General features: G+C 44.8%; 1 protein-coding gene across 3 annotated transcripts in view; it reads left to right on the forward strand.

Annotated features, from left to right (window-relative positions):
* The window catches only part of BAHD1 (bromo adjacent homology domain containing 1), a 303,162-nt gene that overhangs the window by 208,890 nt on the left and 67,150 nt on the right, over window positions 1-27,122 (forward strand). For all 3 annotated transcript variants that reach the window (XR_012237057.1, XM_073609222.1, XM_073609221.1), the window contains exon 2: window positions 389-2,016. Coding sequence is in view for 2 of the 3 variants with exons in the window: in XM_073609222.1 (XP_073465323.1) it covers window positions 501-2,016 (1,516 nt within the window). In the remaining variant the exon portion in view is untranslated. The remainder of the gene's footprint in view (window positions 1-388; window positions 2,017-27,122) is intronic.

A 27,122-nucleotide genomic window follows, 5' to 3' on the forward strand; every position in this document is an offset into this window, starting at 1 on the left:
GCCACCATCAGAGAGGAAACAAGCATTGGGACAGGCAGAGTGGCAGGTCATTTGACTGACCACATAGAAATAATGCTGTCCTGCTAAAAACGGCTGTAGGAGTGAGGGTCATCTCATGACATTACTAAGCAGGAAGCAGAGTCTGCAAATGTAATGGCCAGATATGACTGCCACTATGTACATATATAATGGCAATTTATAAAATGAAACAAGGTTTTTAAAACCTTAACAATTTATACATTTTCTTGCAGTAAGCTGATCTCACTCACTTCTCTTTAAAAAAAAAAAAAAAAAAGCTACAGTTCTTGAAGAAATGGTAAAAGAATAGCTAGCTCTAAGCATTTTGTGTTTGGATGGATTTTAACCAATTTCATGTTTTTGTCTGCAGGTACACGCAGTAACCACCATGCTTAACCAGGAGCATTATCGTTTCTATGAAGTTTAACAGAAACGCTGTTTTGCTTCTGAAGACCAAAGTGTGAGACTTGTACAGCTTCACAATGGATAGAACACAGACGGGTTACAAAGGGCAAACTTTTTTGAAGGATTTAAACTGCCATGGACGTATTCAGAATAGAGGAATACTTAACCAGGACTCTAGAAAGTCATACCACCTTCATGGACAGCTCTCCCCAAGCATGAAAAAGAAAACCTGCAGTGTTGTTCTCACCAGACTGGAGGATGTGACTGGTTCTTGTATGATGGACAGTCAGGGTGGAACAGCACCAAATATTTCTTGCTGGGTGGATGAATTTGGAACTCTTAAAGTTCATACTGGTTTGCCCTCAGAATCTCGAAGGATAAGTCCAAAAGAGAAACTTTTCACGGGGCTATCTGCTGGATCTATTTCCAAAATGGACTTCCAAGAACCCCGGAAACGACGGCTAGCTTCTCTCAATGCTGAAGCAGTAAATAATCTACTTTTTGAGAGGGATATGAGGGATAATTCTTCCAGGAAAGTTAACAAAGATCTAAATAAACCTGGTGAGAACGGCAAAGCCACTGTACACTGGACTTCCCCAAAAAGGGCAGACGATGCACCTCTTGGTAAAAAGAGCAAACAGAGATGCTTAGCTCGTAACAACAGGTCAGCTTCATCAGACGATGTGTTTGATGATACTTTAAAGAGAGATGATAATGAAGTATCTTATTCTCCTGCTCCAAAAAGACTGGCAAGTTTGAATGCGGTGGCTTTTTTGAAGCTCACAAATGAAAAAGGTCATCCTTTGAAACAAAGGAGCAAGTCCTGTGGAGACGATGGACAGTCTTCCAGCAATTGCTCAAAGTCCAAACTGAAATCAAAAAGGTCTCACAAAAAGAATTGTGTCAAGCCTAAGAAAGACTTACTACATAGGAAGACGGAGGACTACCATAGCTTGCAAGGGGGATCTAATCAGACTGGGTTTCTGAAACCAGAGCATCGAGAGTCTACAAGGTCGTTGGGTAAAAAGGAGAGTGTTCATGTGGAACAGTCTTCCAGCTGCCATGATGGCTCAGTACCTTTGTACCACAGACTGCCTTTATTAATGGGAGGACAAGCTTCCATGAAGCCTGAGTATGGAAGGCCAGGTGAAAAGTCTCCCACTCCCAAACAAGACTTCCAGCAGCCTTCTTTTCCAGTACAGCAACTTCATCACTTGCCAGTTCCAGGTAGCCACACAGATTGTGTCTGCTTTTATGGCTCACCGGATTTAGCTTCTTCATTGGATGGAACCTACATTTCTTATGGCCAAAGTGGATTACCTTATAATGGGTATTCAGATTTTTCCACGTACCCTAAAGACGAAGTGTTGTCACAGCCAGAGCACTGCGAAGAACTCTTGGTGTCGCAGAGCTCTTTACACCCCAGTGCAATGTTTGAGCATCTTCCATGGTGCAACTCTCGCTTTTCCTATGGAGAAGACACTGGGACTAATACAGATAGCCTTTGTGGAGTAGTACGGCTGCCTTTTGGCAGGGTTTTCAACACTCACACAGGACATAATAGCTATCCATACAAAAAGCCTTTAACAGCAGGTATGTGCTTATCATTTTAGAACTTTTTCTGTGATGTCTTTTTTCCCTATAGTGATTAAATGTTTGGTCTTTTATCTGGTCTTCTAACAAATGGCACCCTGGTTTGAAAGGGTGACTTGGCTTGGGTGTCTTATCTAGGGGAATATCCCCAGCTCTTGTTATGGTATACAACCATTTGGGTACTGCAAAATGTATTTAGGGAGTGTATGAAAACCCAATACTTTTTATTTATGTGATGTCTCTATGATTACGTTTGCATTCTGTACATTTTATTAAAGGACTTAGGCTTTCTACTCTACTCTGGTTATGGATAGATTAACGCTGACAGATCTGTGGAGAGCAAAGAATGTGTTTTTAAGCTGGGTACACACACCATTTTTCTTTTCTTTGTTCAGCCTGTGGCTTGTATGAAAAGAACTAACTGATTCCTGCATCCACACAAGCAAGGTGGATGCAGGAATCCTCCCTCCCCACCTGGACATTGTATTCTGACAGTTGGGATTGCTCGATGTCAGAATACAGTTATCAGTGCTGCAGCTGCTGATTGAATAAGGTTTTCCAGCAGTCCTACTCAATAGAAGCTGATCGTTACTAATAGGGCTACACACCAATCGAAATTTGGCCAGACTGTGCTAAATCATACAAATTTCCATCTGTGTGCAGTCGCACCCAGCTTCAGTTATCTCATTGTGTTTGCAGTAAAAGCTGCAACAACGTGCAATAGTAGGAGGTGGTGTTTGCAACAAATCAGGCAACTCCATTAAGATCTTTGGCTCAGAGCCCCAGTCAGAAGACCATTTAATTTAAACAAAGATCTTCCCGTAAGGTTGTATGTGCTTTTAATGATATTTACCTGTAAAAGCATGCTTTGTGTAGACCTCCAAAAGTCCCAACACTGCTGCTGGGTGCCCCCATATTGGATGTGATACCAGCAGACGTAGAGCTTATTGCTCAAGTGACACTCTAGTCTCTATAGTCTTCCCCTTTGCTGCTCCCACAGAAACTACTCTTCTTGGAGTAGTCAAATATTCTAGCAAGTTCAAGGGCATAAAAAAATATATGGTTAAAGCAAAAACACTGCAAGTAAGCATTTAAAATACATTTAAAGCATTTAAAAAAATATATATATTTTTTTTTATTTCAGCTGCTCTTCAGTTTAAAATGATACCAAGCATTTGTTTTGTTACACTCCCTTTTAGTATGATTGCGCGCATTGTACTGCTGCACATACCAATCGTTAGAGAGACCTCAAAATTCACCAGTCTTCCATGCATCTAAATTCCCATAGCAGGAACCATTAAACTAAACTGCACCTTACCATTCACTTCACATTGGCATTCTGTGTATGCAGTGGCAACCATCATTTTGAGAAATATGGTAATGATAGTCTGTATCACGAAAAGCGAAATTTAAAATTTAATCAGATAGATAGCGAGATGGAGAGAGAGAGAGATCTATATATCTATATCTCTATATCTATATTTATATATCTATCTCTATAGCTATATCTCTATCTCTATATATCTATCTCTCCAAATATCTCTATATATCTATCTCTATATATCTCATTCCATGTTGTTCCTAAAGTATTTTGTATGCCGACTATATATTCTCAATATTAATAAATGTTCTTTCATTTATTAAAGAAAACGTGAAACTTTTTTTTTTCTAAGTTTTGGATAGAGCAGGAAAGGATTACATCTCTTGTTTTGGTAAAATCATTATCTACCAGACAGAAAATGAGGGTAAATCTCTCAGTAATAAACTAATGTAAAGAAAGGAGGGTAAGGCTAGAATCTTTCAGATCTTGAATTCATCACACAAAAAAAAAAAAAAAAAAATGCCAGTTTCTCTAAGACCTCCTTCACACGGCCATTTACATCATGCATCCGCTAGATTCCTGCGGCAAGAATTGCTGGATTCTTGCTGGGATGACCAGATCATGCGATTGGCAGCAGCTGTTAACATGTAGCCGCACACAGAGCGGTTCTGGACAGATGTCTGTCATGTAAAACAGGTCTTATTCGATCACCCTACATAGTTCTGAACTGTTAGGCTCCATACATACATGGCTTAAAAAAAGTTGCTTCTACAGGAGATTTGCGTTGTGCCTGTAGAAGCTACTCGATATTATTCTATGTGTCCATGCACAGTAGGACCTCTACAGGCATGTTTTGAGCTCAACGTTTAGAGGCAAGGAAAAACCCTTCTGGTTTGCATTTGTTTGGCGCTTACTGGCAGAAAAAAAATGTAAAACTCATCTAAACGTTGTACAAAAAATGCTATATATGAGTGTTTTTACTCCCAAGAGAACAGACCTTTTTTTTTAAGCTCAGTGTGCGTGGAGCCTGAGTTAAAGTGGTGTTCCACCCTAAAAAAAAAAAAAAAAAAAAAAAAATTGACTGTGCCTAAAAAAAAAAAAAAATAAATAAATAAATAAATAAAAAACATTTCGAAATTTATTTATTTTTTTACTTACCTCTAAATGCCTGTTGCTAGGGGGTCCCTCGTAGTCTGCCTCTTCCAGTGCCTGAGCTGGTGACATCACTTCCCTCTCGGCACAGGAAGGGCTCGGCTCTGCTCCCTTCCTCCTGTCAATCATCTGGGACCCATTACAGGTCCCAGGTGACTGAGCGGCCAATTACGGCGCGCGGCGCCGCATGCGCAGTGGGTGCCAGGCTGTGAAGCCACAGCCCGGCGCCACTGAACGGAGGTGGAGACAAGCTTCAATCCCCCGCATCGCTGGACCCTGGGACAGGTAAGCGTCCAATTAAAAGTCAGCAGCTGCAGTATTTGTAGCTGCTGACTTTTAAATTTTTTTTTTTTTTTTTTTTTGACTGGCCCTCCTCTTTTTAAATGCAGGTTTCTCTTCCATTCATTGAAGGACACAGCAGGATCTCTAGGTTTTGACCAATGGGTTATAGCACCACCTACAGGAGTAGAAAGCTAGGTACAAACAATTAACTCCCTCCACCTGCCACCAATTCCTTTTTTTTTTTTTTTTTTTTTTTCCTAGCACGAAGGACCTACGTTTTTCTGAATGTAATCTTAGATTGTCTTTTTTGTAACTGACCAGGGTGTTTTTTTTTTTTCTTTTGCCTTATTTGCTTTTGCTACAATCAGTCTGCTGACTGGATGACAGGCCAGGTATATAGATTTTGGTAGTCTCCCCAATGCAGCCTGCAAGGGCATGCAGTTCTCTGCTCCAGCAGGACTGGCTGCAACATTTGTGTCTGCAGAGCAGCCCATTCAGTAGCTTATTTCTCAGGTGCCGCACAAGGCCAATTGGCATGTATCTGTCACCTGCATTCCCCCATTCTGGTCAGAAGCTTTTCCTACTGGGGTATTGATGGGCCGAACACCCCCCCAGTTCAGTTTGCACCAGAATTCCCAAAGTTTGGACTCGGTTCAGAACTCTATTAAAGTCTATGGGATCCGAACATGAAAAATCAAAGTCCCAATTTTGAAGCCTTATACGGCCATAAAAAAGATGTGGGAGCCCATACACTTTTTTTTTTTGGACTGAGCAGTGGAGTTTAATGATGTTTTAAAGTGAAACAATAAAAATTAAATACAAATAAAAAAAATATAAAATTGAAATAGAGTACCGGGGGGGGGTCCCCTTAATATGCCTGTAAAGTGGGGCATCTGTACCTTGTATAGAACCTGCTGCAGCATGACTGGCCTTCAAAAAGAAAAAAAATTGACATTTAAATCACTAGTAAAAAGGCTTGATTTAAACTACTTGATTTAAATCATAATTTTTTTAAACAGCAACTGTCATCTCTGTCCCGCAGCGGCTCCTCCTCTGACCCACTGTTGACTCACCGACAGTCCCATTTACTTTAACCACTTGACGACCGCCTCACGCCGATTTACGTCGGCAAGGTGGCACAGACAGGCAAAATCACGTATATATACGTGATTTGCCTTCCGCGGGTGAGGGGTCCGATCGGACCCCCCCCCCGGTGCCCGAGGCGGTCGTCTTTTGTCCCCCGGCGATCGGAGGTGAGGGGGAGGCCATCCGTTCGTGGCCCCCCCCCTCGCGATCGCCGCCGGCCAATCAGATAACTTCCTTTGCTGCTGTATGCTAAACAGCAGCAAAGGAAATTATGTCATCTCTCCTCGGCTCGGTATTCCGTTGCAGCGCCGAGGAGAGAAGACTTCACTGTGAGTGCACTAACACTACACACACAGTAGAACATGCCAGGCACACAAAACACCCCGATCCCCCCCCCGATCGCCCCCCGATCCCCCCCCCCCCCCCAATCACCCCCCCCCTCCCTGTCACAAACTGACACCAGCAGTTTTTTTTTTTTTTTTTTTCTGATTACTGCATTGGTGTCAGTTTGTGACAGTTACAGTGTTGGGACAGTGAATATTAGCCCCCTTTAGGTCTAGGATACCCCCCTAACCCCCCCTAATAAAGTTTTAACCCCTTGATCACCCCCTGTCACCAGTGTCGCTAAGCGATCATTTTTCGGATCGCTGTATTAGTGTCGCTGGTGACGCTAGTTAGTGAGGTAAATATTTAGGTTCGCCGTCAGCGTTTTATAGCGACAGGGACCCCCATATACTATCTAATAAATGTTTTAACCCCTTGATGGCCCCCTAGTTAACCCTTTCACCACTGATCACCGTATAAGTGTTACGGGTGACGCTGGTTAGTTTATTTTTTTTTAGTGTGAGGGCACCCGCCGTTTATTACCGAATAAAGGTTTAGCCCCCTGATCGCTCGGCGGTGATATGCGTCGCCCCAGGCAGCGTCAGATTAGCGCCAGTACCGCTAACACCCACGCACGCAGCATACGCCTCCCTTAGTGGTATAGTATCTGATCGGATCAATATCTGATCTAATCAGATCTATACTAGCGTCCCCAGCAGTTTAGGGTTCCCAAAAACGCAGTGTTAGCGGGATCAGCCCAGATACCTGCTAGCACCTGCGTTTTGCCCCTCCGTCCGGCCCAGCTCAGCTCACCCAAGTGCAGTATCGATCGATCACTGTCACTTACAAAACACTAAACGCATAACTGCAGCGTTCGCAGAGTCAGGCCTGATCCCTGCGATCGCTAACAGTTTTTTTGGTAGTATTTTGGTGAACTGGCAAGCACCAGCCCCAAGCAGCGTCAGATTAGCGCCAGTACCGCTAACACCCACGCATGCAGCATACGCCTCCCTTAGTGGTATAGTATCTGAACGGATCAATATCTGATCCGATCAGATCTATACTAGCGTCCCCAGCAGTTTAGGGTTCCCAAAAACGCAGTGTTAGCGGGATCAGCCCAGATACCTGCTAGCACCTGCATTTTGCCCCTCCGCCCGGCCCAGCCCACCCAAGTGCAGTATCGATCGATCACTGTCACTTACAAAACACTAAACTAAACTGCAGCATTCGCAGAGTCAGGCCTGATCCCTGCGATCGCTAACAGTTTTTTTGGTAGCTTTTTATTGAACTGGCAAGCGCCAGCGGCCTAGTACACCCCGGTCGTAGTCAAACCAGCACTGCAGTAACACTTGGTGACGTGGCGAGTCCCATAAGTGCAGTTCAAGCTGGTGAGGTGGCAAGCACAAGTAGTGTCCCGCTGCCACCAAGAAGACAAACACAGGCCCGTCGTGCCCATAGTGCCCTTCCTGCTGCATTCGCCAATCCTAATTGGGAACCCACCACTTCTGCAGCACCCGTACTTCCCCCATTCACATCCCCAACCAAATGCAGTCGGCTGCATGAGAGGCATTTTCTTTATGTCCTCCCGAGTACCCCTACCCAACGCCCCCCAAAAAAGATGTTGTGTCTGCAGCAAGCGCGGATATAGGCGTGACACCCGCTATTATTGTCCCTCCTGTCCTGACAATCCTGGTCTTTGCATTGGTGAATGTTTTGAACGCTACCATTCACTAGTTAAGTATTAGCGTAGGGTACAGCATTGCACAGACTAGGCACACTTTCACAGGGTCTCCCAAGATGCCATCGCATTTTGAGAGACCCGAACCTGGAACCGGTTACCGTTATAAAAGTTAGTTACAAAATAAGTGTTAAAAAAAAAAAAAAAAAATATATAAAATAAAAAAAAATAGTTGTCGTTTTATTGTTCTCTCTATTCTCTCTCTCTTGTTCTGCTCTTTTTTACTGTATTCTATTCTGCAATGTTTTATTGTTATTATGTTTTATCATGTTTGTTTTTCAGGTATGTAATTATTTATACTTTACCGTTTACTGTGCTTTATTGTTAACCATTTTTTTGTCTTCAGGTACGCCATTCACGACTTTGAATGGTTATACCAGAATGATGCCTGCAGGTTTAGGTATCATCTTGGTATCATTCTTTTCAGCCAGCGGTCGGCTTTCATGTAAAAGCAATCCTAGCGGCTAATTAGCCTCTAGACTGCTTTTACAAGCCGTGGGAGGGAATGCCCCCCCCACCGTCTTCCGTGTTTTTCTCTGGCTCTCCTGTCTCAACAGGGAACCTGAGAATGCAGCCGGTGATTCAGCCAGCTGACCATAGAGCTGATCAGAGACCAGAGTGGCTCCAAACATCTCTATGGCCTAAGAAACCGGAAGCTACGAGCATTTTATGACTTAGATTTCGCCAGATGTAAATAGCGCCATTGGGAAATTGGGGAAGCATTTTATCACACCGATCTTGGTGTCATCAGATGCTTTGAGGGCAGAGGAGAGATCTAGGGTCTAATAGACCCCAATTTTTTCAAAAAAAAGAGTACCTGTCACTACCTATTGCTATCATAGGGGATATTTACATTCCCCGAGATAACAATAAAAATGATTTAAAAAAAAAAAAAAATGAAAGGAACAGTTTAAAAATAAGATAAAAAAGCAAAAAAATAATAAAGAAAAAAAGAAAAAAAAAAAAAAAAAAAAAAGCACCCCTGTCGCCCCCTGCTCTCGCGCTAAGGCGAACGCAAGCGGCGGTCTGTCGTCAAACGTAAACAGCAATTGCACCATGCATGTGAGGTATCGCCGCGAAGGTCAGATCGAGGGCAGTAATTTTTGCAGTAGACCTCCTCTGTAAATCTAAAGTGGTAACCTGTAAAGGCTTTTAAAGGCTTTTAAAAATGTATTGATTTTGTTGCCACTGCACGTTTGTGCGCAATTTTAAAGCATGTCATGTTTGGTATCCATGTACTCGGTCTAAGATCATCTTTTTTATTTCATCAAACATTTGGGCAATATAGTGTGTTTTAGTGCATTAAAATTTAAAAAAGTGTGTTTTTTCCCCAAAAAATGCGTTTGAAAAATCGCTGCGCAAATACTGTGTGAAAAAAAAAAATGAAACACCCACCATTTAAATCTGTAGGGCATTTGCTTTAAAAAAATATATAATGTTTGGGGGTTCAAAGTAATTTTTTTGGAAAAAAAAATATCTTTTTCATGTAAACAAAAAGTGTCAGAAAGGGCTTTGTCTTCAAGTGGTTAGAAGAGTGAGTGATGTGTGACATAAGCTTCTAAATGTTGTGCATAAAATGCCAGGACAGTTCAAAACCCCCCCCAAATGACCCCATTTTGGAAAGTAGACACCCCAAGCTATTTGCTGAGAGGCATGTCGAGTCCATGGAATATTTTATATTGCGACACAAGTTGCGGGAAAGAGACAAATTTTTTTTTTTTTTTTGCACAAAGTTGTCACTAAATGATATATTGCTCAAACATGCCATGGGAATATGTGAAATTACACCCCAAAATACATTCTGCTGCTTCTCCTGAGTACGGGGATACCACATGTGTGAGACTTTTTGGGAGCCTAGCCGCGTACGGGACCCTGAAAACCAAGCACCGCCTTCAGGCTTTCTAAGGGCGTGAATTTTTTATTTCACTCTTCACTGCCTATCACAGTTTCGGAGACCATGGAAAGCCCAGGTGGCACAAAACCCCCCCAAATGACCCCATTTTGGAAAGTAGACACCCCAAGCTATTTGCTGAGAGGTATAGTGAGTATTTTGCAGACCTCACTTTTTGTCACAAAGTTTTGAAAATTGAAAAAAGAAAAAAAAAAAAGTTTTTTCTTGTCTTTCTTCATTTTCAAAAACAAATGAGAGCTGCAAAATACTCACCATGCCTCTCAGCAAATAGCTTGGGGTGTCTACTTTCCAAAATGGGGTCATTTGGGGGGGTTTTGTGCCACCTGGGCATTCCATGGCCTCCGAAACTGTGATAGGCAGTGAAGAGTGAAATCAAAAATTTTCACCCTTAGAAATCTTGAAGGCGGTGCTTGGTTTTCGGGGCCCCGTACGCGGCTAGGCTCCCAAAAAGTCCCACACATGTGGTATCCCCATACTCAGGAGAAGCAGCTAAATGTATTTTGGGGTGCAATTCCACATAGGCCCATGGCCTGTGTGAGCAATATATCATTTAGTGACAACTTTTTGTAAATATTTTTTTTTTTTTTTTTTGTCATTATTCAATCACTTGGGACAAAAAAAATAAATATTCAATGGGTTCAACATGCCTCTCAGCAATTTCCTTGGGGTGTCTACTTTCCAAAATGGGGTCATTTGGGGGGGTTTTGTACTGCCCTGCCATTTTAGCACCTCAAGAAATGACATAGGCAGTCATAAACTAAAAGCTGTGTAAATTACAGAAAATGTACCCTAGTTTGTAGACGCTATAACTTTTGCGCAAACCAATAAATATATGCTTATTGACTTTTTTTTTACCAAAGACGTGGCCGAATACATTTTGGCCTAAATGTATGACTAAAATTTAGTTTATTGGATTTTTTTTATAACAAAAAGTAGAAAATATCATTTTTTTTCGAAATTTTCGGTCTTTTTCCGTTTATAGCGCAAAAAATAAAAACTGCAGAGGTGATCAAATACCATCAAAAGAAAGCTCTATTTGTGGGAAGAAAAGGACGCAAATTTCGTTTGGGTACAGCATTGCATGACCGCGCAATTAGCAGTTAAAGCGACGCAGTGCCAAATTGGAAAAAGACCTCTGGTCCTTAGGCAGCATAATGGTCCGGGGCTCAAGTGGTTAATAAGACAGCTGGCGATGCAGCAGTGACACAACAAGGTTAGGGATGTGGTGGCAGCAGGTGAGTGGATGCCCGCTAACAGGTGCTGCCATGATGGGTCTGAAATGATAGGTGCACATTAAGTGTACGGACTTATTCTTGCTGGTGGTTAGATTAAGGTTTCCTATTTAAGAATAGTAAGCTGTCAGGTTAGTAAAACAGAGATATAAGAACCGATTCAAACTTACAGTTTGTAGTGTACATAGATTTGCAAAACAATAGGATAAAGAAATATTCCTGAACTTTGTTTTATCTCCTGGTTACTGTGAAATTGTGTGAATGCCTCAATGCAGTGCATGTTATCTCAGCTTGCAGAGCTTAGATTCATGGAATGAGTTAGCCAAAAATGTAAATATTGCAGTGCAGTAGTATGATCAATCTTAAATAAAAATGATTAATGTGGCATACCTCGCATATTTGTCCCCAGTGTAGACTGTTTTGTTACTAGTTATTTTCTGCAGTATTTTAAAATTAAAAAAACAGCAGAAAAGAAAATATGATGGTGTCTTCGAACATTAATGGTTAGTGTAGAAGTGATCCTTTACTTTGGTATTTAATGGAAAACGGAATCCTTGTATTGGTGGTCAGTGTAGGTAGGAGATCAACCCACCATTGCGCTTTACTCCAGAAACCCCCAGCAACCTCAGCTGGAATCCCAGGGTTCCACAGAAGCCTGGTGGGAAATGCAGATGTCTAATGTAAGTAGAAGTGTCCTTTAAGGCTCACAGAAAGTGTCAGATGTGTTACAGAATCTTGCTTCAGGTTCCTTCTCTGTAAGAAGGTGAAAGCTCTTCTTCACAGCAGGAGCATTGGAGGATAATTGTCTACTCAACTAAAAAATTACTCCTAACCTGACACCTCCACCCAAAGATATGAATCCTTTTTCTTTTTGGCATTTGTGGAGATAGGTGATCTTGTTTCTCTTTTATTTTTGCCTCCAGGCTTTTAGAGTTTAAGGCCTCTTTCACACGGACGGATAGAATTGTGCTTTTAGCAAGGATTTTCTAGTTTTCTACCACAGCTAAAAGCACACAATGCTTTCCTATGGCCCCATTCACACACTGCGTTTAGCTGCGATTTAGTTACATGCAGTTTGGTGCGGATAGAAAAAATAGAATTGACTGCGTCCAGGAGCCATTTAGCGCAGCTATCTGCAGCTATCTGCACATAACTGCGGGTAATTGCAGTGTACTATTTCTCCTGCGGATAGCAGCGGCAACAAGGAAAGAAAAGCAACAGGAAGCACATCAGAAATGTCAATGTTCCAAACGCAGCAGCATGTAAATGTAAGTAAACTAAGGTAATCACACTGTACAAATGCAGCTGATCGCAGTGCCTGGAGTGTTGAATTTCACAGAACATATTCTATGCTTTTAACTGCGGCAGAGCAGCCGTCCGTGTGAAAGGCGCCTAAATGTTTAGTGTAGACAACACAATGGCAAAGTGTAAATTTCTTTAAGAAAAATGTATAGTAAAAATGAGAAATAATGAAGTTGTGACTTTGGTAAACTGTAACAGCGAAATGGTGAAAAATCGAATTTAAAATTCTGGATGTCCCATCACTTTCTGTCTTTCTGACAATGGTCACCGGAGCGCCCAGAGAGGGTAGATCTTTGCAGCAGGAACACGGACCGCAATACAAAGGAGTTGACAGTTCTAACCCTTCCACGCACTATCCAAAAGGAATACATTAATATATTTTTTTTGTCTATTTAAAAAAAGTGTATGTATATAGTGTGTGTGTGTGTGTGTATGTATATGTATGTATGTGTGTGTATGTATGTATGTGTATATGTATGTATGTATGTATATATATATATATATATATATATATATATATATATATATATATATATATATATATATATATAGTCACTGGAAATTCAACATCACACCTCATGGCAAAGAACTCTCTGAGGATCTGAAAAAAAGAATTGTTGCTCTACATAACAATAACCAAGACCCTGAAACTGAGCTGCAGCACGGTGGCTAGGACCATACAGTGGTTTAACAGGACAGGTTCCCCTCGGAACAGGCCTTGCCATGGTGGACCAAAGAAGTTGCGTGCACGTGCTCAGTGTCATATCCAGAGTTTGTCTTTGGGAAATAGATGTATGAGTGCTGCCAGCATTGCTGAAGGGGTGGGAGGGTCAGCCTGTCAGTCCTCAGACTATACGCCACACACTGCATCAAATTGGCCTGCATGGCTGTCGTCGCAGTAGGAAGCCTCTTCTCTAAATATTGCATAAGAAAGCCTGCAAACAGTTTGCTGAAGACAAGCGCATGGATTACTGGAACCATGTCCTGTGGTCTGATGAGACCTAGATAAACGTATTTGGTTCAGATGCTGTCAAGCGTGTGTGGCGGCAACCAGGTGAGGAGTACAAAGACAAGTGTGTCTTGCCTACAGTCAAGCATGGTGGTGGGAGTGTCATGGTCTGGGGCTTTAGGAGTACTGCTGCCACTGGGGAGCCACAGTTCATTGAGGGAACCATGAATGCCAACATGTACTGTGATATACTGAAGCAGAGCATGATCCCCTCCCTTCACAGACTGGGCCGCAGGGCAGTATTCCAAAATAACGACCCCAAACACGCCTCCAAGATGACCACTGCCTTGCTAAAGAAGCTCAGAGTAAAGGTGATGGACTGGCCAAGCATGTCTCCAGACCTAAACCCTATTGATTATCTGTGGGGCATCCTCAAACAAAAGGTGGCAGAGCGCAAGCTCTCTAACATCCACCAGCTCCATGATGATGTCATGGAGGAGTGGAAGAGGACTCCAGTGGCAACCTGTGAAGCTCTGATGAACTCCATACCCAATAGGGTTAAGGCAGCACTGGAAAATAATGGTGGCCACACAAAATATTGATACTTTGGGCCCAATTTGGACATTTTCACTTAGGGGTGTGCTCACTTTTGTTGCCAGCGGTTCAGACATTAATGGCTGTGTGTTGAGTTATTTTAAGGGGACAGCAAATTTACACTGTTTTACAAGCTGTACACTCACTACTTTTTACATTGTAGCAAAGTGTAATTTCTTCAGTGTTGTCACATGAAAAGCTATCATATATTTACAAAAATGTGAGGGGTATATTCACTTTTGTGAGATACTGTGTGTGTGTGTGGATAGATTGATTTATTTTACAAATAAACATTTTAGGATCTTTAGGCCCCTTTTCACACTGTCAGACCGTTCAGGTCCACCTGTTAGTTTTGTCGGCGGACCTGAACGGGCGCTCCATGCTAGTCTATGGAGCGACAGATGTCAGCGGTGACATGTCCGCTGTCAACCAATCCGCTAAAATCAGACGGATGTCCCGCCCCCTACATTCGCATCCGTCCCTATCGGGTGAGATTGGATGAAAACAGACATGCTGTCCATTTTTCGTCCGATCTCTCCATAGTAACCAGCGGCGCTCGACAAGCCCCTCATTGCTCAGTGAGCAGAGAGGGACCTGTCATTTGCCGGCTCAGCTGAGATCAACGGAGAGATCTCCCGCTGAGCCAGCGGACAGAGGCGGACTCCGTGGCAACGTATCCGCCTCGTGAGAATGAAGCCTTAGATGGCACTGTGTTTGAGCATGCTGTGCTTTATAATAAACCCTGCACTACCCTTATGCTTTCCTGCAGACTAAACTTGGAGCTCATTCTTGCTGTTGGGGTACATTGGCATAAACAACACAAACGCAAATTATGCTGGACATTATTGTGAATTGCATTAAGACAGCCTATTTGGATTGCCTAACACACCAGTATGCACCAAAAAAGTGGGAATGCATTGCATTTGTATGTCGTCATGTGTTATGCTGCTTTGCACAGCATGTCTGTCGACAAGGTGAGTCAGGTTGCTATTTAAATCGAAAGCCATCATATGGGACTAACGGGCACAATGCATGTGATGCAGTAGTGTGAAGGTGCCTTTTTGTACTAGGTGAGACATTTCTAAGTTGGCTAGTTGAGGAAGGGGGTTTGATTTTATTTATGCCTCTACCACAGCCGCTTCAAATAGATTTGTCTACATCGCCACCTTATGGTGCCTGAGTTGAGCATAAAATATTTAATTATGTGTTTCATATTTATGTCTAAAAAGTATTTTTTTTCTCTACTTTTACTTTGGTAAAAGCATTGTAGGGCCACTTTAAAGCTATGTCATCTATAAATGCATTATGTAGGCTGAGATATATATATATATATATATATATATATATATATATATATATATATATATACACCCCGAGTATGAAAAGGGTTAAAGTCGTTTAGGACATTCTATACCCACACACAAAGGCAGCTACCGAACACTTCAATCAGCCAAACAAGGAACCCATACAAATAATTCTCCCCCAAGTACGAGACAAGATGCTCTGTCTTGAGGTTCAAGCAGGAATGAAGCTTTATTCAAAAAACATATCACACAGATCCCACTTCAAAACACCTCGCCCCCACCCTTGGAAAACCGGGCGGGCCAAACCATCCAATGACAATAGACACACGTCAGGTGTGTCCAGCGTCTCATCAGCACACAGTCTTATCAGCAAGGAGAGCTGCTGGAGGAATCCCCCCTCCCTCCATAGAAATACACCTGTGATCCAAGGCAGACAAAGACAATAGAGCAGTGGAATACAGCCCCACCCCAAACTAGCACAGCAAACTGTACACAACAGCATGAGACAACACACAATATATACACAACATTGTGAAGCAGTCACTATTTATAATATGGCACATACGGGGTTCCCAGAGTTTTGTGTTTTGGGGGCACGTGGACTTGAATCCAAAGTAACATTAGTTCAGGGTCCCCAGGCATACACCTCACAAAGAGTATTGTTCTCTTACAATCCAGGGCCCGTAGTCGAAAGGCAAGAGGCCTGCATTCAGTCCTCTCCAAAAGCCTCTGTTCAGGCTAGGTCTGTCTGTTTATATATTTATGGTCGTGGCCCTAAAACCGAGACACATAAACACGCGACGACTTACAACATAAATAGACCTTAGGTGTGGCTTTTGGTTGTCTGGTAGGTAAGCCAAGAAAAGGGGCCAACAATAAACAGGTAGGGAGTATATCTTGGTTCTAAGCTCATTGATCAAGCTTGGAGAAGGCTAGGGCCATCTCCAGTTGAGGGTTCGGAATATATCTGGCGAAGCAGGCAGACTTCCATCTGCCTAGCTTCTTGATCACATGGTCTGGTACTGCGTGCTGAGGCTGCGCCAATCCGGAAGGAATGTCCAGAATACCGCCTGGGGTCTAGGCCTAAGTTGAGCAGTAGGACCCTAACATGTTTGATAAACTGGCTGCCAGTCAGGGGGTTGACCGAAAAAAGGCAGTAAGGGGATGGAGACTGGCTGGCTGTGTAGGTAAGAGAGCAGATGGTCAAGGAGTTGCGTTGCTGGTCCTGAAGAAGTTGATATCTACTCTAGGTTGGGTTTTGGAGACCATAAGATGAAGGACATAATGATTTGGGCAGGTGTCTGTACAGTACCTGACTACTGGTATTACCGGAGGTGAACTCGCTAGGTCATAGGAAGCCATAGAAAGGCCAGGTAGATGGCCCCCTGGATGACCAGGCTGGGCAAGAGCCCAAAGGGGTAACGTGAGGATTTCGGAAATGCCCCTGAAAATAGCGCTTGTGATGGGTAAGCGTTTGCCGTTGGTAGCGGGCTGCTGCTTCTGAATTCCGTGCAGCAGGGATTTCACTGCATGGGCTGTGAACACAGATGGCTCTCTGGGATTCTGTAAGGACAGGAAATGCTGAATACCGGCTAGGTACAGCCAGATAGTGTTGTGAGTGAGAGCCAGCTGTGTATGACAATAAGATATGAAGGCTAGGACGTGAGTGACGTGGCTGTTGTAGTTCCGGGACAAGTGGCTAGGAACCTGCAGGCCGTGCGGTAAGCCTTAAGTGTGTTGCTAGACAGCGAGTGGTTGATGAGCCGGGATGCATTAGCAAGGCTTCCATCCATCCTTAGATGAGACCAAGGTGGGATAGGAGTGGATGATGGGTCGGCTCCAGATTCTTGCTGGAAGAATGAGACAAAATTGAAGCAAAACAGTACATCTGCTGCGGCATTGCACTTGCCAGGGATATGCTCACAGTAAATGTTAAATTGGTGATGTAGTGATAATTGCACCAGCCTGTGCAGGAAGGACATGACAGGGAGCGACTTGGATCTACCCTTATTAATGATGTCGGCCGTAGCTTGGTTGTCTGTGGTGAAGAGAACTGTCTGACCTGTCCATGTGTGGCCCCAGACTTGGGCTGCTGCCACGATGGGGTACCGTTCGAACAAAGACGAGGATCGAGCGAAACTAGGAATCGAGCAGATTTCTCGGGGCCAGGGAATGGTGAACCAGTGGTGAGCAAAAATAGCAGCAAAGCCTGTGGAGGCTGCAGCGTCTGTGACTACTTGTGATGACTGGGCTGATACTGATGGAATAAACATGGATATGCTGTTCTAGTTGGTGAGGAACTCATCCCACATGGTTAAGTCCGCTATGGCTGCTGGGTGTAGTCTGAGGACTTGGTCGCAGTCCTGTACTCGGGCGAGAGACCAAGAGCTGTGAGATGAGTGACCGCCCCTGCAAAATAATATTCATCGCAAAATTAAGGCTCCCTATCAAATACTGCAGCTGTCTTTTTAGTACAGCCCTGTGACCAGGTAAAATCGCGAATGACTGACCTAACGCAGGCTAGTTTGTCAGCAGGCAGGCTAGCGTGCATAACCTGCGTGTCCAGGCGATGCCTAAGAAGATGATGGAATGTGCCGGGCCTTCCACTTTGTGTTCATCTATAGGCACATTGAGATTGTTGAAGACCACTTTTAGCTTGTCTAGATCTACTGGGGCTATGTCTATCAGAAAGTCATCGAGATAATGGATAACCCTGTGGCACTGGGCCTGGTGTGATAGGATCCAAGTGAGGGATTGAGCGAAAACGCCAAACTGCCAGGGGCTGTCTTTAGACCCAAAGTTCAGTTTGGTGAAAAATAGTAGGAATCCATCCGCTTCATGCCGTGCCACCACCAGAGGGGTGGCTCAATAGGCAGGAGCTAGAATGCATCTACGATATCCGCTTTGGATAGCCAGGCACCAGTGCCCATCTTGATGATGGACTGGGTGGCCAGGTCGACTGATGCTTATCTGAGAGAAAATTCCTCGGAAGGCTTCAGGGACTTTAGACTAGGGATATGATAAATGAGGTGCAGACTATGAATGGTCATCTTGTGGCTGCCTGAGACCACCAATTTGTTTGGGTGGAATATTGGCAAATCGTACAGAGTGGGGCATGAAGACCAGCAAAGTGGCAACAAAACAGTTGCATTTCTGTGACGCTCAAGTCAGTACTGATCTGGAACTGGGTGAGTCTTGCCGCTGCTTAGGCTGAGAACGACCGATGGTAGTTGTAGGAGGCAAAAGCACCATATTTGTAAGCAAGATGTAACACTGCATGAAGGTATAAGTCCTCCCTCCTGCTGGGGGAGGCTGAACAAAAGGACGTCTCTGAACATCCCAAAGGTCAGGGCGAACGCGGTGGATGACAGCTTCCGGCTGAGCTTGGGGTCATTCGACTTGACAAGCACTGAGACGTCCCCCTGGTGTACCTGCAGAAGAAGCTGTCATCGGGACCAAGACCGGGTCAGGGAGGGTCGAGGGTGGGCGAACTTTCCATAGTGTGACTCTGGTCTGGATGTCCGAACTGTTGCAGTTAAGGAGGAGACCAAAGAAAGCAGCTGGGAAATGGCCCCGGAGATGTAGGGTTGTCTGCTGGTGCTGGGCCAGAACAGCTCTGCCTTCCTGGCCATAGCGGGAAAGGGAATATCTCTGCTTCTCAGCTCAGAAATGCCTTTGGGGATGGTCCATCCCCTGAGGGACTTTATGCTGCCGCGCTCTGAGTCCGCAGAGGGTGACACAGGGGCAGGTGTGAAGTGCTCGCTGCCGGCCTGTGGCATGGCTCCGGCTAGGCGGGGGTGCTCATGTTAACGGAGTCCTAGCCATAGGATAGAGAGCTAAGTGGTAAAGAGAAAACTCAGAGGAGGAAAAAGGGGGGAGGAGAGAATAGGAAAAGGAATGATAGGTGTAGACAGGAGCTGACAGTTTTCTGCTGTGGCAGAACTATGTAGAGGGAGAATTTAGAGCGCGAGGTGACTGGCCAGATAACCGATAGCTCAGGTGCCTGTTTGTGGCAAGGCAAACCTGAAGACCAGAACCCCAGGGCGTACTGGGGTGTGAAATTTAAGTCTGGTACGGCCTACGTAGGAATGTTGCGGCCTGTAGTGTATGACGTATGCTTGCCACTGTCAGCAAGCCTACTGTTTAGCAACCCGGTCTGCAAGGTGAAGGGTCACCCTTCGAAAAGGGTGTCCTGTATAGACATATGTGACAGAAACTAACGCCTGGAGAGCACATCCAATGATGTATGTAGAGTAAACGGTATAGTGAAAGGGTGCTGCAGAATGATGTGATAGAGAAACCCGTGAACTATGCACCTGACTGACGGTGTAGTAGTGAGGTCCTGGTTAGGATCGAACACGGCCGACCAAGAACACCTGCAGTAGGGGTGACATAAGTGCAACAAGACTCCTTACCCCCCCCCCCCCCTCTCTTTTTTTTTTTTTTTTTCTTCTTTGTTTTTTTGTTTGTTTTGTCCTTGTATGCGACTGGCCCTGGTGAAGATGCAATCATTGCGTTTTTATTTTATTTTTTGTGGGGAAATGCATCCAACCTGGTACAGGTTGAAATCTGAACTCGACTGACCTGGGGGAGAAATATAGATGGAAAATGAGTGGCTCGTATGAATGCCACTGGAGACGAGCAGCCGATTAAGTGCCACTAAAATGAAGTGTGGCTGTGTGAGTGCCACTGAGTGTGCTTGCAGCGATAGCAAGGAGTTTGCGCTGAGATGCATGTTTGCAGCGATTGCATAATGGACAACGGCTGAGATGCGTGTGTTTGCAGCGATCGCAAGGAGTTTATGCTGAGATGCATGTTTGTAGCAAATGCAATGGGTATATGCTGAGATGCGTATTTTGGCAGCGATTGCAAGATGTATATTTTTGCAGTGTTTACAAGAAAGGTAACCTGCTGAAAAGGAATAGCGGAAATTGTATGTGTAGGAACGAACTGTGGAAATGGCATATGTAACAAATCGTAGATTCATGATATGGTGTGTAAGGCATTGTGTGGAATACTCGTAATGCGAACCGCTGTGCTGCCGATGTGACTAGGTTCGGTTTGGAGTGTGATGCATGTAGCTGCTGACACGATCCAAATCGGTCAGAACAATGATATGCATAACGAATCATAGGTTATGGTACGAACCGCTATGAAACGGTGCGTGGGATGCAAGTGATGTGAACTGTTGTGCCGCCGATGCCACTAGGTTCGTTTGGAGTGTTGCATGTTGCCGCCGATGTGATCCGAATCGGTTGGAAAATGATCTGCATAATGAATCGTAGGGTATGGTACGAACCGCTTTAATTTGGTTTGTGGGATGTGACTGATGCGCAGCTTTGTGCTGCCAATGCGACTAGGCTCGAATCGGAGTGATGCGTGTGGCATGAAAGTGATAGATGACATAACGAATCGTTTGTAGGGTATGAGGGTGAGCGGTATAACTCTGTGTGGGATGTATCCAATGTGAATCGTAGTGCTGCTGATGCGCCTAGGTTCGGATCTGAGTGTAATGCACGTAGCTGTTGAAGCGATCCGAATCGGTCAAAGCAATGATATGAGTAACAAATCGTAGGGTATGGCACGAACCGCTACAAATCAGTGAGTGTGATGCAAACTGTTGTGCCAATCCTTTCGGTTTGGAGTGATGCACGAAGCTGCTGACACGATCCGAATCAGTCAGAGCAATGATATGAATAACGAATCGTAGGGTATGGTACGAACCAAGACAACTAGGCTCGAATTGGAGTGACGCGTATGGCATGAAAGTCTTATGAATCCGTGAGTAAGATGACATAATGGCAAAACTTTTGTAGGGTATGAGGCTAAGCAGTATGAATCCATGCAGGACATGTCTGATGTGACTTGGTTTGAATCGGACTGTGGTAGGTATGCAACGTATCTGATACAAATTGGTAGTAAGGTAAATGAAATTGGTTGAAAAGTATGAAGTGAAAGCGATACGAATTGGTTGCAGAGTGCCCTTACTCTAAGATCCCTTTCACACTGGGGCGTTTTTCAGGCGCTTTAGCGTTATAAAAAGCACCTGTAAAGCGCCTGAAAGAAGCCTCATCTGCGATCCTAATGTGAAAGCCCGAGCCTTTTCACACTGCCAGCACCCGAAAAACGCTGGTAAAGCGCCGCTTAAGACCCTGTTCACACTAGGGCGTTTTTTGGGTGCTGGCAGTGTGAAAGGACTCGGGCCATCGGCGCACCCAGCTCAGGTGGCAAAAACACGAAAGTGCTGCAAAGAAGCTGCTTGCAGGACTTTTTTTGACGCCCTGCCAGAGCAGCGCCCAAGTGTGAAAGCACTCGGGCTTTCACATTAGGATTGCAGATGAGGCTACTTTCTCCCCTCGTCTTTCAGGACAACACCTGGAGAGAGCGCAGCTCCACCCACTTTTCCCAGGAAACACTGCAGTCAGTTTTTTCTTTAAAGACCGGACGCTTCCACCATGGCCTCAGTTGTAGTGTTTCCTCCGCCATGGTGGAAGCGCTGCAGGGAGCCAGGGGTGTGCTGCGCTTTCTCCAGGTGGAGAGAGTTGGGGTCATACTGGTATTTCCTTTTTTATGTTACACAGGCCAGCCCAGCTTCCTCTCTTATGTGCGGGGGTTGCTCCGGCGTCCTCTCTTCTTCATACCCGGCGAGGGTCAGGCTGCTGGGGGTCCCCGCTCCCTCAGACCGGCGGCTAGCTTGGGAGGAGCAGCGTCTCCTCTTCATCCCCAAGGCTCAGCCTTCCAGGTTCCGGTGGCGAGCGCGTCACTACGGCCGGGGGCTGGACCTTCAGCGGCGCGACTCGGCTTCCGGTTCCGGCCGCTGGAACGCAGGAGGAGAGGGCGGTCTCTTCCGGCTGACATCGTTTCCGGCCCTCGCAGCGGCGAGCGGACCAGGAAACTTTAAATACAGGCACCATTGGGAATCCTGGCAGCATGGAGGAGGAACAATCGGTGGTGGCAGGAGCCACACAAGTCAGCCAGGCCCAGGTAAGCGGGGACAGCGGTCTCTGTAACTTACTCTATGGGCATGTTTTAGTCTCCCTCTTTCTTAAATTCTGGGAATTTTAAAGAGCCTGCAACACTCTTCCTGTGTATTGAAGCAGGAAGTAAGTGTGTTTAACCACTTGACAACTGGGCACTTAAACCCCCTTCCTAACCAGACCAATTTTCAGCTTTTGGTGCTCTCACATTTTGAATGACAATTACTCAGTCATGCAACACTGTATCTATATGAAATTTTTGTCCTTTTTTTCACACAAATAGAGCTTTCTTTTGGTGGTATTTAATCACCGCTGGGTTCTTTATTTTTTGCGCCGTAAAAGAAAAAAAGACCGAAAAATCTGTAAAAAAAAAATACATTTTTCTTCATTTCTGTTATAATATTTTGCAAATTAGTAATTTTTCTTCATATATTTTGGGCAAAATTTATACCGCTACATATCTTTGGTAAAATTAACCCAATCGGTGGATATTATTTGGTCTTTGTGAAAGTTATAGAGTCCAAAAGCTATGGTGCGAATATCTGAAAATTGATCACACCTGAATTACTGACGGCCTATCTAATTTCTTGAGACCCTAACATTCCAGAAAAATACAAATACCCCCCAAATGACCCCTTTTTGGAAAGAAGACATTCCAAGGTATTTAGAAAGATGCATGGTGAGTTTTTTGAAGTTGTCATTTTTTCCCACAATTCTTTGCAAAATCAAGGTTTTTTTTTACTTTTTTTTTTTTTCCCACAAAATTGTCATATTAGCAGGTTATTTCTCACACACCGCATATGCATACCACAAATTACACCCCAAAACACATTCTACTATTACTCCCGAGTACGGCGATACCACATGTGTGAGACTTTTACACAGCGTGGCCACATACAGAGGCCCAACATGCAGGGGAGCACCTTCAGGCGTTCTGGAGCACCCAGGCCAATTCTGACATTTCTCTCCTACATGTAAAAATCATCATTTATTAGCTAGAAAATTACATAGAACCCCAAAACATTATATATGTTTTTTTAGCAAAGACCCTAGAGAATACAATGGCGGTCGTTGCAACTTTTTATCTTGCACGGTATTTGCGCAGCAATTTTTTTAATGCGTTTTTTTTGGAAAAAAACAGTTTTGTGCTTTACAAAAACCAAAACAGTAAAGTTAGCCTAATGTTTTTGCATAATGTGAAAGATGAAGTTACGCCGAGTAAATAGATACCCAACATGTCACCTTTCAAAATTGCACGCGCTTGTGGAATGGCGCCAAACTTTGCTACTCAAAAATCCCCATAGGCGACGCTTTAAAAATTTTTTCCTGGTTACATGTTTTGAGTTACAGAGGAGGTCTAGGGCCAAAATTATTGCTCTCACTCTACCGATCGCAGCGATACCTCACATGTGTGGTTTGAACACCGTTTTCATATGTGGGCGGGACTTACGTATGCGTTCGCTTCTGCATGCGAGCACACAGGGACAGGGGCGCTTTAAAAAATTTTTTTTTTTTTTTTATTGTTCATTTTACATTATTTATTTTAGTTTGATGCTTTTTTCCAAAAAAAATAAAAATTTTTGACCACTTTTATTCCTATTACAAGGAATATAAACATCCTTGTAATAGGAATATGGCATGACAGGTCCTCTTTACAGTGAGATATGGGGTCAATAAGACCCCACATCTCACCTCTAGGCTGGGAAGCCTGAAATTAAAAAAAAAAAAAAAAAAAAAACGATCCTGGCTTCGATCGTAGCGGTGAGTCGGTAGAAGCGCGGGAGGGGGGACATCCCCTCTCGCCTCCCGGAAGAACGATCAAGCAGTGGAACAGCTGCTATGATCATTCTCATGGTGTAGGGAATCGCCGGCTGAAAAAGCTGATATCTGAATGATGCCTGTAGCTGCAACCATCATTCAGATATTTCCGCACAAAGTCAAGGATGTTGTATGGCGGGCGGGAAGTGGTTAAAACGCTTTTTTTTTTTTTTTTTTTTTTTTTACACAAAGTTGTCCATTTATACAATATTTCTACCACATAACATGTACATTCCAAAAATGACACCCCAAAATAGATTCTCTTGCTCCTCCTGAGTACGGCGATACCACATGTGTGAGACTTCCACAGCTTGGCCACATACAGAGGGGGCGAGTACAGCTGAGCATGGCTCAGCATGGCGGGGTATGGCGGGGGGGGCATGGCGGGGTATGGCGGGGGGGGCATTGCAGAGTATGGCGGGGGGGGGCATTGCAGAGTATGGCGGGGGGGGGCATTGCAGAGTATGGCGGGGGGGGGCATTGCAGAGTATGGCGGGGGGGGGGGCATTGCAGAGTATGGCGGGGGGGGGGGGCATTGCAGAGTATGGCGGGGGGGGGGGCATTGCAGAGTATGGCGGGGGGGGGGGCATTGCAGAGTATGGCGGGGGGGGGCATTGCAGAGTATGGCGGGGGGGGGGGCATTGCAGAGTATGGCGGGGGGGGGCATTGCAGAGTATGGCGGGGGGGGGCATTGCAGAGTATGGCGGGGGGGGGCATTGCAGAGTATGGCGGGGGGGGGCATTGCAGAGTATGGCGGGGGGGCATTGCAGAGGTATTGCAGAGTATTGCACAGCATTGCATAGTAGTGAGGGGTGGCTGAGCATGGATGGATGTCTCTGTGCAGCGCTGTGGGCACTACACATACAGCCCACAGCGCTGCAGACATCCATCCATCCCCCTCCCCGCTCACTGTGTACCGATCAGGACACAGGAGGGGAGGAGAGGAACCGGCGTCATCAGATGACGCCGGTCTGTTTACATGTGATTGCGCCGTCATTTGACGGCGCGATCACATGGTAAACAGCCGAGATCAGCGGCCATTTACCGGGATGACCCGGCGGTCACGGATGTGTTCGGGTGCGCGCCCCAGGGGGCGCGCGAGAGGGAAATTCTGGGAGGACGTCATAGTACGTCCTCCCAGAGTTATCCAACCGCACTGCAGCCGTCATTCGGCTATGGGCCGGTTGGTAACTGGTTAAGGATTGTGAAGTAAATCTGTGGGGGGAGCTGGCTGAGTTTAAGTAGAGGGGTTAAAGTGTTGGCTCCTCCATTTTTTTCAGCATGCTGTTTGTAGGGTAAAAACATACGGTTTTATTTGCTCATGTATTTCAGAAGGCAAAAGAAAAGACCAAACATTCCTCTTTTTCTGTTAAAAGGAAATGGCCATCTTGTAAAAATGTGCTTAAAGAGTCTTGGGCAAAAGTGTTATGCAAAGGATGTATTGCAGACTTGGTGAAAGAGGAAACCACTCCTACTACGCCTGTGGTTCAGCAAGATTTACTGAGCTCTTTCAGAAAAGATTTGGCTGATACTTTTGAATCATTCAGGTCTTATCTTGACAAACGTCCAGCTGCAGGTAGCAGCTCAGTACCTCGTTCCCAGTCCTCTGTTTCTGCATACAGAGGGGGCAGTGACTCGGAAGAGGAAGATCGTAGCGTTGCTATGGAATCTGAGGAAGAAGCAGAGGAAGAGAAAGAATCTTCTTCTTCTCGCTATAAATTATCTCTAGATGGAGGTGGATGATCTGCTAAAAACTATCCACACTACTCTAAATATTACAGAGGATAAAACCCTGTTATCGTTACATGACAAAAATGTTTCAAGGCATGGGTGAAGTGAAGCACAGGGTGTTTCCGGTGCATAAGTTTCTGTCAGAAACCATTAAAAGGGAATGGAAGGACCCAGAGAGGGCCCCTTTCTTTTCTAGATCCCTCAAACACAGGTTTCCCTTTGAAGAAGATAGCACACAGGTCTGGAACAAAAAACCTAGACTGGATGCGGCTTTCTCTCAAGTGTCGAGAAACACCGACCTTGCGTTTGAGGACATGGGTATCCTCAAGGATCCCATGGATAAAAGGGCTGACTCCCTGCTGAAGAAAGCTTGGGATTCCACCCTAGCAAATCTAAAGCCAGCTATGTCCTCAACAGTGGTGGCCAGAAACCTAGAGCATTGGCTGGAACAACTAAAAGCTCACATCGAGGCAGGGACCCCTCGTAAAGATCTTTTAGAGACACTACCGGTGCTACTGAAAGCAGTAGGATATATAGCAGATGCTTCAGCTGAATCAGTCAGGATGTCAGCCAGATCCTCTGCCTTAATTCAACTCGTAGAGCTCTATGGGTCAAGACTTGGACCGGAGATACAACCTCAAAGACCAAGCTGTGTGGTCTACCCTTTGAAGGGGATTTGGTTTTTGGCCCGGGTCTTGAAGCCATACTAGAAAGAACGGCTGATAAGAAAAAGGCCTTCCCCATTAAGAAAAAGGTGATCCCTCAGGGCAGTAAAAATTTTCGTCCTTTTCGGAAAACCTCAGATACAAAGGAGACAGGTTATAAAAGACCTTGGAGGTCTCAGAGAGGCAGGGGCAAGTCAGGAGTGCTATTTCGCCCCCCTACCCCGAATACAAAGAGCCAGTGACTGTCCTCTGACTGTGGGAGCAAGGTTACAGGCCTTCTTTCCACAGTGGCAGAGGCTAACAGACAGTCCGTTTATCCTCAAAACCATAAGAGGGTTACAGGCTGGAGTTTTCCCAAACCACCTCCGGTTCGGCTTTTTATAACTCAAGCTCCCAGAGATACAGAAAAGCTTGCAGCTATGACTACAATTCTACAGGAATTCATTCAGCAAAAGGTGATCATAAATGTTCCCCCCAAAGTAGTGGAACAGGGGTGCTATTCGCACATATTTCTGGTAAAGAAGCCTTCAGGCAAATTCTTGATTTCGCGAGGCCGGACGCCACGAACTAGGCCGAAGCCGCGGCCTCGTCAAAAACTCCTGCCCCTAGCTCCTCAGGACCGGCGCGGTGTCAGCGCCAGTCCTGGTGGAAAAAAATAAAAATCGATTTGCTGAAAATTTGAATCGTCATCAATTCAAGATTCAAATTTTTTTGTCCCC

This window comes from Aquarana catesbeiana, linkage group LG13 (genome assembly GCF_042186555.1).
Source record: "Aquarana catesbeiana isolate 2022-GZ linkage group LG13, ASM4218655v1, whole genome shotgun sequence".
NCBI lineage: Eukaryota > Metazoa > Chordata > Amphibia > Anura > Ranidae > Aquarana > Aquarana catesbeiana.